The following is a 13627-nucleotide window of genomic DNA, read 5'->3' on the forward strand; positions in this document are numbered from 1 at the left end:
GAGCACTTTAACCATTGCATCTCCCAGGGACTCCAAAACCAGTCCTAATTTGAGTAGAATCCTCTAGGAGGTCGTCACTTAAATACCCTATAGACAGAATTAATCTGTCTTTGCTTTTTGCCAGTATTATAACTTGTATATACTTAGTATATACATTTTTACCCTTTTACACTGAATTGCAATTTATGCTTCTTGGGCTTGTTTCTCTTACTAGACTGTTCCTCTTGAGCATAGGTATTGTGTCTCCTTCATCTTGGTAGCCCTTGAGCCTAGCATAGGACCTCAGCACTTAATAAGCAACAAATATTGGTTGAATAAGGAGCTCTGGTAGCACAGTGCCTAAGGCATCAGACTGCTAACCAGAAGGTTGGTGGTTCAAACCCACCAGCCACTCTGCGGAAGGAAGACTGGGCGATCTACTTCCATAAAGATTTACCACCTCGGGAACCCAATGGGAGTCATTATGAGTCAGAACTGACTTGATGACAGTGAATTTTTTTTTTTTAATTGGTTGAATTGCACTGAGTTCTTAAATATGGTGGAATTCCAGAAACAATGTTTTGGGTCATTGAGATCTTCCACCAAAATCATATACACAAGCTAATTGGCATTTAGAAAAAGCAGACAGTTTCTTTTCACCTTCATTCCTTTCCAAGTATGGCTGTTAATAAGTGTGTCACAATTAGTTTCTTAACTAGGAAGGCTTTGCAATGTCATCCCCAAAGAAAACTATTTAAAGATTCATTTGGAATTGGGCTCTGCGTTTGTCTGATGTTTCCTAAAGACCTAATCTGTACCTTTGTCATCTATTTTAATTAAGAGATTCAAGCTGGGGAAGGGGCATGCAAAATTCAGGTTCTTGTCTAATCTTACACAATGGTTTGAAAGCAACAGCCTTTGGAGTTTTCTCACACAAGGACAATGAAGAATTCCTGGATCACTTTACAAGATTATTAAATGATAACCAGAGGGATATTAGGTAGGATTGATTGTCTGGGTGATTTTAATTTTCTTCTCTGTGATTTCCTATATTTAGAAAATTTTCTGTAGTATGTATTTCTTCTATAATCAGGGGAAAACACCCACCCAACCTACTGTTCTGAGAATATGTTATATATTCCAGAGTGAGATTCTGTTGTTTGTGTTTACTGAGAGGCAGATGATGGGTCTTCTCTACTGTTCAGCCCAAGTCAGAGGAGGTGGGGAGAGAAAAGAGACCTGAACACAGATATGTTCAATAGATCTTGTTGTTGTCGTTAAGTGCCATTGAGTTTTGACTCATAGTGACCCCATGTGACCAGACTAGAATTGCCTCGTGGGGTTTTCTAGGCTCTAATCTGTTTGGGGCAAATCACCTCAGATACAAATTCCTGCATCAGTCATATGTCCAGTCTCCTTTTCCTAGAGGAAATTCCTGCTTGTCCAGACCTTGTGGGGAAAGAGGGGAATAACTCTTGTCTAGAGGCCTTTTCCCAACTTCAAAAGCTGGACACATTTATCCATCTTCTCTTGACACTTTAAAAAGGCTTTCATAGGAAAAAAGGAGGGCTCAGAAAAATTCTCCAGCACTTTTCAAGAGCCTTGAATTCCAAACATAGATTTCATCACCAAACATGTTCTAGTTTGTATGGATGATGAATCACTTATCATTTCATACTGTTGTACTAGGGGGCCTGATGCCAGGAGAGCCGTCTCTTCTCTTCCTCTTTCAGAGACCTTTCCTGTGTCTCCAAGTGGGAAAACGTAGTTTGTGAAACCAGAGCAATTAATTCACATAAAAAGGACTAAAAGTCCCAGAAGACTGGACAAACAACAGGACTAGTAATTTCTAATTTCCAGTGATTATAGTTATTATGCTTAGGAAGAACCTCCTCCCTTCCTGTCCTCACCAGTTCCTCCCCCCTTCTGCCCCTATCACTGTCCTCACTATTTTTGCAAGCCGAAAGAATCTCTTAAAATGGAATTTCCTTCCCTTTAGAAATAAAAAGTAAACACTTATCTGAAGTCCATAAAGTGACCTGCTTTTCCTTACTAACTTAATCTTCAACAATGATCTGAGCCTATGAAGGTTAAAGGTGGGTGTTGGAATTCAGCCAGTTGAGTATAAAATTTGGTATTATCACCTACCTAATAAGGAGTTCAGGAGCTTTGGTAGCATAGTGCCTACGGCACTTGACTGCTCACCAGAAGGCTGGCGGTTCAAACCCACCAGCCACTCCTCGGAAGGAAGGTTGGGCAATCCTACTTCCGTAGTGATACTGCCTGGGAAACCCAAGGAGGGGTCGAGGGGTCGCTATGAGTCGGGGTCGACTCGAGAGCAAACAACAACAACAACAAATTTTCTAATGCATATGATAATATTGTGAAACAACAAAATAAAGCTTTGATCTGTTTTCATCTCCTCTTGTAAGAGTAGGAATAGAGAAGCAGGTATATAGGTAAATTAACTGAGTAACCAGAAACTCAAACTGAAACAAACCCATTGCCATGGAGTCAATTCAGACTCACAGCAACCCTACAGGACAGAGTAGAACTGCCCCATAAGGTTTCCAAGGCTGTAAATCTTTATGGAAGTAGACTGCCTCATCTTTCTCCTACTACTGAGTGACAGCTCTCAGGAAAAGAAAAAAAGAAGAGGAATGAAAGGAATAGAAAAGAAAAAATGAGCCAGAATAATAACCTTTTTCTGGTTTTTAAATGTGAGGTTAAGAAGAGAAAGGGCATTTAGAGGTTTGCAGCCAACCAGTTGATTGGTTTGAATTGTAGTGTTGGGAAAGAATACTGAAGATACCATGAACTTCCAGAAGAACAAACGTATCTGTCCCGGACAAAGTACAGTTGGAATGCTCCTTAGAAGCGAGAATGGCCAGACTTCCTATCACCCACTTTGGTCTTGTGATCAGAAGGCACAAATCCCTGGAGAAGGATATCATGTGGGGGGTTGGTGCAAAAGAGGAAGATCCTAGATGAATGGACTGACACAGTGGCTGCAAACATGGGCTCAAGTATAGTAAGGCTGAGAGGATGGCACACAACAGGGCAGTGTTTCGTTCTGTTGCAGAGTCACTATCAGTTGTAATCCACTCCAGGGCACATAACAAGATCAATACATAAACACAAACAAGACAATATGAGTGGTGGATGTGGAGTGAGGGTGAGAAAGAGGTACAGCACAGTCCATCAATTCAGTCCTCCTTGACATCTGTTGAGGCTTAATATTTTCATCTTTTTCAGAGTTCACAGGGTGGCCATCGCCTGAACGCCATAGTTTTTGCTGCTCTCTAGGTGAGCTCTGGCGGTGTAGTGGTTAAGGAATTTGGCTGCTAACCAAAAAGTTGGTGGTTTGAACCCACCAGCTGTTCTAAGGCAATTTGCTTCCCTAAAGATTTACAGCCTTGGAAACCCAATGGGGGTCGCTATGATTCACAATCCACTCAATGACAGTGAGTTTGGTTTTGGTTTTGAGGTGAGGATGGCTCAGGACAGGCAATGTTTCCTTGTTGTACATAGGGCCGCTATGAGTTGGAACCCACTGGAGCGCACCTAACGACAACAACAACGTGAGACAAAAGGGGGAGACGTTAAGGACTAGTTTGTGACTAGACGAAGAGGATGGGAAGACCAAGTTCACGGTAAGGGGAGGTGACTGACTCCTCACTAAACCCACATTTATCCAATTCCTGCCTTTTCTCCCCCTATTATTCCTGGATGAGACCGGCCGATTCCTGAGTCACCTGTGGCGAAGAGAATGGGTTTTGGGAGTGTCTTCCGCCCCATTTGCAGAGGGTAGATGAGAACATTGGGGAACGATTCTTGACTTGGGCGTTGTGTCATTCCCCACACGTGATGCTTTCCCAGGCGGCGGAGACTTCTCACATCACTGGGCTTATTTTATTCTCTCTAGTGGCTCCACCCCTTTTTACTTGCCCGCTCCGCCCCACTTCAAGGCCGGGAAGAAGGTGGTTGTAGACATGAAATGCTACTCTCTCAAATTGGCCGTGAGAAGTGCGGAAATTCAGTGTTTGGGAAAGGGCAAAATATGCCGTTACAACCTTCATCCTTCTCCAGAATGTTTTACACTTACTCTGTTTTAGGTTCCCCTTACCTCTCACTGCCCCCACACAGTTCTACCCTGTTCGAGACCACTTATCCGTTAGGCAGATCCTGCCCTAGTTAGGATCACTTTCCCTCCCTATTTGCTACTTTTCTCTGAGCCCAGAATTCTCGGTCAGAACTGGTTTGATCTTCCACACAAACTCGTTCCGGTTCTAGCTGAGTGACCTTGAATGAACCACAACTTTTCTGGGCCTAGTTTCCTCGTCTCTGAACTAGCGGCTAAACGTCTATCGATTGCGCTTGTTCGGAGGCGCAAACGAGAAGACGCTTTGCGAGCTGTAAAAGGCAATAGAAATGTTAGCTATGTTAATTCTGGACCACTAGTCACTTTTACAGAACCCCTCCCTTCCCTTTGGGACCCACCCTACAAATCCCGCCTAGTGCAGACAGTTCTCCCCACCCTTCGCTCCCACTTTCTCCCATTGGCGAGCGCACGGTCCACACGGCGCCGGATGTTGACGCAACGTCTCCCTCCCACGGCGGGCGCACAATGATGTCACTTCACCCACCCTCAGCGGCTCTTGGGCTCCAGCGAGGTCCCGCCCCTCTGGCTGACGCGACACCAGTCCCGCCCCACGGGTGACGTGTGGCGCTCGCGGCCGGGCTGCTCCGGCAGTTGGTGCAGCGGTGGTTGGGGTGAGTGCGCTCACCCCACCCCTCCCCTCCTCTAGTCCCGGCCCCCACCCCACCCGGCCCAGCCCCAGCTCCAGCCGGGGCCCGTCCCGTGCGAGCCCGTGCCGCCTCCTCAGCCGGCAACGCCCCGGGTTGCCTGTCCGCCACCATGGAGCTAGAGGACGGTGTGGTGTACCAGGAGGAGCCCGGTGGCTCCGGGGCCGTGATGTCGGAGCGGGTGTCCGGCCTGGCTGGCTCCATCTACCGCGAGTTCGAGCGGCTCATCGGGCGCTACGACGAAGAGGTAGTCAAGGAGCTGATGCCACTGGTGGTAGCCGTGCTGGAGAATCTGGACTCGGTGTTCGCGCAGGACCAGGAGCACCAGGTGGAGCTGGAGCTGCTGCGGGACGACAACGAGCAGCTCATCACCCAGTACGAGCGGGAGAAGGCGCTGCGCAAGCACGCCGAGGAGGTGAGGGCCGGCGGGGCGGGGGCCGCGGGTTCCCTGGTGGGATGGGCTGGGGGTCGGGCCCGAGGGCGAGCCTGGGTCTGGGGGTCGCGGCCCGGCGGGAGAACGAAGGCGCGCCGGGCCTCCTGGCAGTCGGGCCTGAGGCTGAGGCCCCCGGGACAGAGCCCGGCGGTCGCGATGGTCCCCGGGATCCCGGGCCAGCGATGGAAGCCGAGGCCAGGTAGTGAGGGTCCGGGAAAGGGAGTGAGGTGGAGGGAAGCAAGGCCTGGGGATGAAGCAGCAGCCTGCCTGAGGACACCTGGGCTTGGCCGAGGGCGGAGATTTTGGTGTGTCTGGGTGCCTCTTGTTGTGTAGGGAAGTTTCCGACCACCGTGGGATAGTCAGCGGTTCAAACTTTTACCACGGGGCTGGGGGCGGGGGTAGTGGTGGTGATAGTTACACAGTTTTATCCTGAATGTGGAACTTCCGCTGGCTCCAGTACCTTTCCAAGGGGTTGCTGCTTTGGGAAGTTAGAGATCTCCCTCTTTCGGTCAGTTTCTTCTTGACGTTTTAATCTGGTTAAGAAAGAGGTCTATTTTCATGTTTTATGTGCCTTGGTTGACACTTTGGCAACACTTAGATGTTGTATAGCAATAGTGTAAATATGTAGATTATACAGTCTTATTTTATTGGTATTCTACACCAAAGCATTCCTCGGTACCAGGTGGTAACCTTGGACAGTTCCCTTTAAAAACTGTTTACTTGTAAAGAGGACTGTGGGGGGAGGCGGGGTTGAGGAGGTGTAGGTGGCTTGTTAGCCACCCTTCTCTCTTCTGAGTTTCCTTCTCAAACTGCAGTTTACAGGTGAACGTGGCCGTAGGTTTACTTTCTCACTTTATCAGTGACCTCAGTGCCCTCACCTTCAGTCTCTAAACCTTTCCCAACTCTGGAGTGCAAGTGATAGGTCTTCACACCTTGAAAAAGTCAAATTGTCAGGCTGTGTTGGCATTCTTTCTGTGGAACTTGTCTAAGGCAGGCAAGGTGCCCTGTTGGTCTTTGTTTTTCCAGCATCTAGCACACCTGCTTAAATACATGGTTAGTGAAGGAGACTAAATAATTATTGAAGGAACAACATGTTATTTTTCAAAAATACTTGAAAAAGTTTTTAAGATGTAAGATTTGTTTGGTAAGTCATTTCCTAACACTAGTTAGTAACACTGTTCACATTTTTTTGATTTTTGTTTTGTCACATGTACCTTTGCACCAGATTAAATAGGTCCTTTCCTTTCTTTTTGTGAAGCTGGCCTGTAACGATGATCTTTAGTTTTGATTTTGTGATTCCCTTGTCTTGGGGAATACCGTTGAATTTGCCAAACAAAGTTGACTTTATTTCAAGAATGTTTCCAAGTATATAGGAAAGGAGGGGATGAAAAATCAATTAAGGATGAGATAACAATTTCCACTAGTTTGTTCATACTGCTTATGGAATAGAGGTCAAACAGTACTTCTGAAATGCCTTCTTTGAGTTCCTGCCGGCCCTTGCCAGTGTGTGGAAGCTCTTGTAAGAGCCTGGGGATTTAACCATATACATAGACACAGGTGTGGAGCAGGCCCAGCATGACCTGTCATCTCTGGTAACAGAAATGTTTCCTCCAGCTTTAAACTCTTGTCAGTCTCTGTAAACCTAGGCACTATGCCAAGGTCACACGTGCAAGAAAACTATCTGCTACAGGTTGCAGAATCAGAAAGTAAAACTGACCAATTGCTAGGCACTGGGTTGTACATTAATTTCTTAAGTAAATAACTCTTTGAAAATAGTGTACCCATTGACTTTCTTTGTAGTTTATACTTTTTTTTTTCCACCCAAACATCCATAAATTCTCCATAGTGAAACCTTTGGGCAAAGGTCCATGACCTGGGAATGGAGAACATTAATGAAATGCTAGATGAGCCAAGTCCCAGACCACAAACATAGAGCCGGCTCTTATCAGTCTTCATGAAAGATCATAAATTAAGTTTTGTCCAACGCAATGAATGCAGAACACTGCCGTCAAGTTAGATCCAACTCATAGCTACCCCTCTTTGGGTTTCCAAGGCAGTATTACTAAGGAAGTAGATTGCCCAACCTTCCTTCTGAGGAGTGGATGGTGGGTTTGAACCACCAGCCTTCTGGTTGGTAATCAAATGCCTTAGTCATTATGCCACCAGAGCTCCCAAGTTTTGTCCAATACTCAGAAATTCAGTCTGTCTTAAGCCAATATGCAGAGTGAATTCTGCGTTTAATTTTCTGTCTTTTCTGGCCTTTAATATGGAGACTGGGAGTCTGTTCTTATGGCAAAAGTAATTTGAAAGAATGGAAATTGTCAATCATCAGAAAGTGTAAATTCTGAGCACCTTTGTGGAAATTTAGAAGCATATATGAGTAGTGAGAATGTTTTAGGAGTGTTTGTGTTTGCTGTAATTTCTTGCTTGTAGGAATTCTCAGCGAGGGGTCAGAAATGTCTTCTTTATTATAATGATATGACGTAATTTGAGTACTTTTTGTCTTTTCCTTGCTTTTTTATTTGAATTTTTTTTTTTGTGTGTGGGGGGTTAGTGATCCTTTAAAAACAAACGGAAGGAGGGCTCATTTAGAAGGGCTTCAAACCAATTTCAGATACTAATCATTAAGAAATCCGTCATCTTGTTGTCAGCCACTCTCCCCTTTTGTCTCTGGTTCAGTCACCCCTGCCATTCCTGTGTGATACCTTCGCCCATGCTGTTTCCTTGGCCTAGAACACTCTTCCCTCAGAGCTTTATCTGTATATTTTATCACTTTCTTCTCAGCTTAAATTTCACTTCCTTGGTGAGATAGACCTTGACTTTTTGGTCTATCCAAAGTAAGACCTATGAATCTGTTGCATAATTTTTGTGTAAATCAGTGATCTTTTACAGTAAAAACCTGGATAAAAAATGATATGGAGATATGTTTAATAGGAGTTGCACTTGGGTTGGTTCTTCTGTTTTTGTCCACATTTTCTGCTTTTTTAAAAATGCATGATGTACTTTTAGCAATTACTAAAAAAATTGAAAATGAATTTGTTACAAGTGGTCATTCTATGGGCCTTGTTTCTTATTGCCATTCCCCCCCCCACCTTTTTTTTTTTTTTTTAAATGTTCCCTAAGTTTATTACAGAACAGTATTATTAAAGAACATTCTCCTTCCCATTCTCCTCCTCCCCTAGATTTTTTGCTCTGTATTTGACCATCAGATGAAGTTTTGACATTTCCCCTGGGAGAGTTGCATCTCTGACTTCTTGGGGTTCCTCTTGGCAGAGCATGGTATAGAGAAACCTAGAAAGTCTTGTGGAAGAGGAAGACCAGCCATTGGGCCAGATGTTCAGTTTCGGTGGAATGTCTGGCTGACAAAGGACTATTTCAGACAGGATGCTGTGGGCTGCATGACATGCATATCCAGCTTAAAGCAAATCAGGTTTAAGGAGGTTGTAGTATCTCATTATGGAGCTCTGGTGGTGCAGTGCCTAAGGCATTTGACTGCTAACCAGAAGGTTGGTGGTTAAACCCACCAGTTGCTCCACGGAAGGAAAATGGGGACAATCTCCTTCCATAAAGGTTTACCGTCTCAGAAACCCAATGGGGGTCACTGTAAATTGGAATTGACACAATGGCAGTGACTTTGGGTTTTTTTGAGAGTATTTCGTTGAATGGGAACTCTGCAGGGTAGTTAGTTGAACAACTGAACAATGTCAGCAGAGGCCCAGAGGTCTGCCATCTTTATGCCCTGTCCTGCTCAGCACATTTTTATTCCAATTTTTTTTCCCCTCTTTTTCAGTAGTATTTTTTGTTTTGGTCAATTTACATAACAAATTACGTTCCCATTTGACATTTTGTGCATAAATTATTCAATGGCATTAGTTAAAATTTTCACAATGTGGCAACAGTCTCTAATTGTGATCTGGTTGTTCTGCCTGCCGTACTCTAGTTTCCCCAGCCCTCTTATCTTTTTGTGATTATTCTTAAAGTGAGAATTCATTTAGCATTATTGGATAGATAGAGATTGGACACAGAAATGAAGATGTACCTTTTTCATTCTGTCTTCCCTCCCTCCTTGTGTGATAGAAGCATATATGAAGAGGCTGGGCTGCAGAGAGAAAATATCCTTTGCTGGGAAAAAGATTTTGTGGTGAGATTTGTGACTGTTTCTTTTATGTGGTTTTTTTTTTTTTTTTTTTTTAAAGAATTAGAGTTATTAAATGTGGAGGTAAGAGATACTGAGAATTTTATAATTAATTTTTCCCCAGCATATCAGTACGTACTGTACAGCAGTAACAAAATTGGTATTTTATATGGAGACACTAATTAAGTTGTTTTCATTGGAAGCATATGAAGTGTGTGTGAGTGATGAGACAGGTGGGCAGGAAAACAGACACTGACGTTCCATGCTCATTTTCATTGATGTTATAATTCTTATTCATTCATTGAAGTATTTTAATCAAAACTATTGAAGTTAAATTTTGATTGATTTGTAAAATAGTTTACATTGACTGCTGAATTTATCTCTTTAATAAAGATTTAAAAGATAGAATTTTCAAGTTAATTATAAAATTCTCAGTATCTCTCACCTCCACATTTAATAACTCCAATTCTTTTTTTAAAAATCTTCACAATTACTAATTTTAAATAACAAGAGATTGACTACTCAGAGCACAAAATAAACAACGCTGAAGCAAAAGTGCAATTTGTTTTTTATCTTCCTAAGTACATAATAGCCACCATCAATAATTTTAAGTATGCACAATTATTCTTCCATTCAGTTACAATATTCAGTTAAAAGACTTGAAAATTCTTTTAAATCTTTATTAAAGAGAGAAATTCAGCAGTCAATGTAAATTATTTTACAAATCAATCAAAATTTAACTTCAGTAGTTTTGATTAAAATACTTCAATGAATGAGTAAGAATTATAACATCAATGAAAATGAGCATGGAACATCAGCGTCTGTTTTCCTGCCCACCTGTCTCATCACTCACACATGCTTCATATGCTTCCAATGAAAACAACTTAGTGTCTCCATATAAAATACCAATTTTGTTACTGCTGTACAGTACATACTGATATGTTGGGGAAATTTTTGCAGTGTCGATTTCTTTGTTCCATATAATTGTCTATGCTGAGCTCATTTTGTTTATGACTCGTGTTATCACTTCCTTCATTGCTATTGTTTTAGTATTTGCTGAATATTTATGCTGGTTCTCTTTTTTGATGTGAAGGTTTATCATTTTTCTTTGAGGTTACCCTATGATTTATAGTTTTCTTCCTAAGTTTAGAACAGTCCGTTCTACCTTGTAGTTGTCTTGATGTCCCTACCATCTAGAAGTTCTGTAACGACACAGTTTTTTCCCTCTTTTTGGTTTGTAGTTGTCCTCATTTGTCAGTTGATATCTCTGGTTCCCTGTTTACAATCTTGTAGGCTTATTTACTTTGGATACTTCCATAGCTGGGTTGGTTTCTGGGTTATATCATCATGTGTGTTAATGGTCAGTTGTTGTTGGCTTTTGTTGCTTCTCTGTCCATAGAGCTTCCTTTAGCATCTCATGTAAGGTTGGTCTAGTTTTAACAAATTTCTTTAATTTCTGCTTATCTGGAAATGTCCTAATTTCACCATCATATTTGAGGGACAGTTTTGCTGGGCACATAATTCTTGGCTGGAAATTTTTCTCTTTCAGTGTTTTATATATACCATACCATTGTCTTCTCGCCTGCATGGTTTCTGTCAAGAAATCCGAGCTTAGTCTTATTGGTTGCCCCTTGTAGGTAACTTTTAATTTTTCCCGTGCTGTTCTTATGATTCTTTTTCTTTGGTTTTGGTAAGTTTAATGATAATATAGTCTGGGTGATTTTCTTTTGGGGTCTATCCTGTTTGGGGTTCGTTGGACTTCCTGAATGGATATATTCTCACCTTTCATCATACCAGGAAAATTCTCTTCCAACAAATCTTCAACAATTTTCTCTGTGGTTTTATTTGTCTCTTCCTGTTCTGGAATTTCTATTACATATAGGTTATTTCTTTTGATGGTATCCCACATGAACCTTAGGCTTTCATCATTTTGTTTTGATCATTTTTCTGATTTATCCCTTTCCAAAGAAGTGTTCAGGTATTTGCCTTCAGTCTCCCTAATTCTGTCTTCCATTGATTCAATTCTGTTCCTTTGCCTATTCAATGTCTTACCTATTTCTGAAAATTTAGGATTAATTTTCTGGATTTCTGTGAATAGATTTTGTATCATTTCTAGTTTTTCATTTATTTTGTCATTTTGTTCTTGTATTGTCTTTTGAAATTGTTCTAGGGTTTTTTCTGTGTTTTCCTTGATCTGTCTCTCAATTCGTTGAAGATACCCAAATACAATTCTTTTGAATTCCTTATCAGAGAGTTCTAATGCTGCATCTTCTTCAGAGATGTGTTTTGGGTCTGTATCCTGGTCCCTTGTTCCTCCTGCTTTATCTTACTCCTTTGTGTGGACTATGATGCTCTATTGTCTCCGAGGCATTGTGACTTTTTTGTGTTTATATTTAATTGGTGATTGTATGTTAGAGTGACTTGCCCACAGTTTTCATTTTCTTTGTTTTGTTTGTATGTTATCTACCCAATCTGGGTAATGTGTTCCTCTATTCGCTAGTTGACAGCACTTATACACTCACCACCTGTCTCCTTTCCTGTTGTCAGCCTCTCATATGTCCCTGCTGACCTTGGCAAACAGAGCCTATTCTTAGGTCCCTGGAATCCTAATGAGAATGTTAGCACTTTAAAATCCAAAATGTTTGCCACTTGTAAAGATTTAAAATGGCTGCGTCCTCGGTCACTTTAAATATCCAAAATGGCCACCACTTGTAAACATTCAAAATGGCTGTGCCCTTGATCACTTTAAACATCCAAAAATGGCTGCTGCTTATAAACATTCAAAATGGCTGGGCCCTCTATCACTTTAAATATCCAAAATGGCTGCCGCATATACACAATCAAAATGGCTGCACCCTCCAGACAGTGGAAAGTCAACAGCTCAGGTATCTCCCTCCTTGCTGTTTCCCTTCCTAGTCATAGGCCACCAGCGCAGTTGTCCCTGCAGCCCTTGGTGACCAGGACTGATCTTTAGGTCAATTCTCAGGTCCCAGCATTACTTGGAAATATTCAGGCTGTTGGTCCCATCAGTGTAGCTGACAGTCCGCAGCTCCGACTGTCTCTGTACTCACTGTTTTCTTCCAGTTTTTCCACTAACTGTTGCCTAATCCACTTCTGTATGGTTCCTTTCAAAGTTCAGGGCTCCAGAATTATCTTCTGTATCCCTATCCATTGTTTTTTCTTTTCTTTGTTGAAGAAGGTCTGTGTTGCTTGTCTGCCTATTCCTCCATCTTACCGGAAGTCCACCATTGTTTTTCTTGCTGACTCATTTGAACAAGCTTCGTGCCTGTGGTCGGACCAGGTGTGCCTTGTCAGCCCCCATGCCAGGCATTTTTTTTTTTGAACATTTTATTGTGGTCTGAGTGAAAGTTTACAGAACAAATTTATTTCCCATTCAACAATTTATACACATTTTGTTTCATGATGTCAGTTGCAGTCCTGTCAGTGTAATAGCACTCTGCCCACTTCTTCCTTGGGTTCTCTTTGTCCATTCACATATCTTTACTATCCTTTCCTGCCTTCTTAACTTTGTTTTTGGGCAAATGCTGACCTTTTGGTCCTGTATGGTTGATTGTTCTGAGGAACATATTCCTCACAGGTATTATTGTTCACTTCATAGGCCTGTCTATTGTTTGGGTGAAAGGTGATCTTTACAAGTGAGTTCAGTTTTAGGTTTGAAGAACATCTAAGGGCCATAGTGTTGGGGGTTCTACCAGTCTCTGTCAGACCAAAAATTCTGGTATTTTTTATGATTTTCATTTTGTTCAACATTTTTCTCCCACTCTGCCCAGGACCTTCAACTGTGATCCCTATCAAAGCAGTCAGTAGTGGTACCTGGACACCATCTAGTTCTTCTGAACTCAGGCGAGTGAAGGCTGTGGTCCATATGGTCCATTAGTCCTTTGGACTAACTGTTTCCTTCAGTCTTCTCCGAATGGGAAGAGACCGATAGTTGTATCTTAGATGGCCGCTCTCAAGCTTTTAAGACCCTAGTCGCTACTCACTAAAGTAGGGTATAGAACATTATCTTCATGGACTGTGTTATGTCAGTTGACTTAGATGGTCCCTCAAGACTATGGTTGTAAGCCCTCAAGCCCTCAGTCCCTCAGGGTGTTTGGTTATGGCTAAGAAGTTGTACAACTTTGCCTCCTGTCTGCTCTCCTATATACCTGTATATATTTGCAACAGATACAAATACATATGTAGGAACATCCTCTGCCAAACCTATATGTGCTCGTGGGAGTGCTTCCTTATGCCATCCCACACCTGTTCAG

At 42.4% G+C, this 13627-nt stretch overlaps 1 protein-coding gene across 1 annotated transcript in view; it reads left to right on the forward strand.

The window, feature by feature from the left end:
• Positions 1-4897: 4897 nt before the first annotated feature.
• SPAG9 (sperm associated antigen 9) overlaps positions 4898-13627 on the forward strand; it is a 177290-nt gene continuing 168560 nt past the window's right edge. The window contains exon 1 of the mRNA XM_007941865.2: positions 4898-5200. Coding sequence (XP_007940056.1) covers positions 4898-5200 — 303 coding nt within the window. The remainder of the gene's footprint in view (positions 5201-13627) is intronic.

Source organism: Orycteropus afer, unplaced genomic scaffold (assembly GCF_000298275.1).
Source record: "Orycteropus afer afer isolate SDZICR_OR568_19922 unplaced genomic scaffold, OryAfe1.0 scaffold00085, whole genome shotgun sequence".
NCBI classification, from domain to species: domain Eukaryota; kingdom Metazoa; phylum Chordata; class Mammalia; order Tubulidentata; family Orycteropodidae; genus Orycteropus; species Orycteropus afer.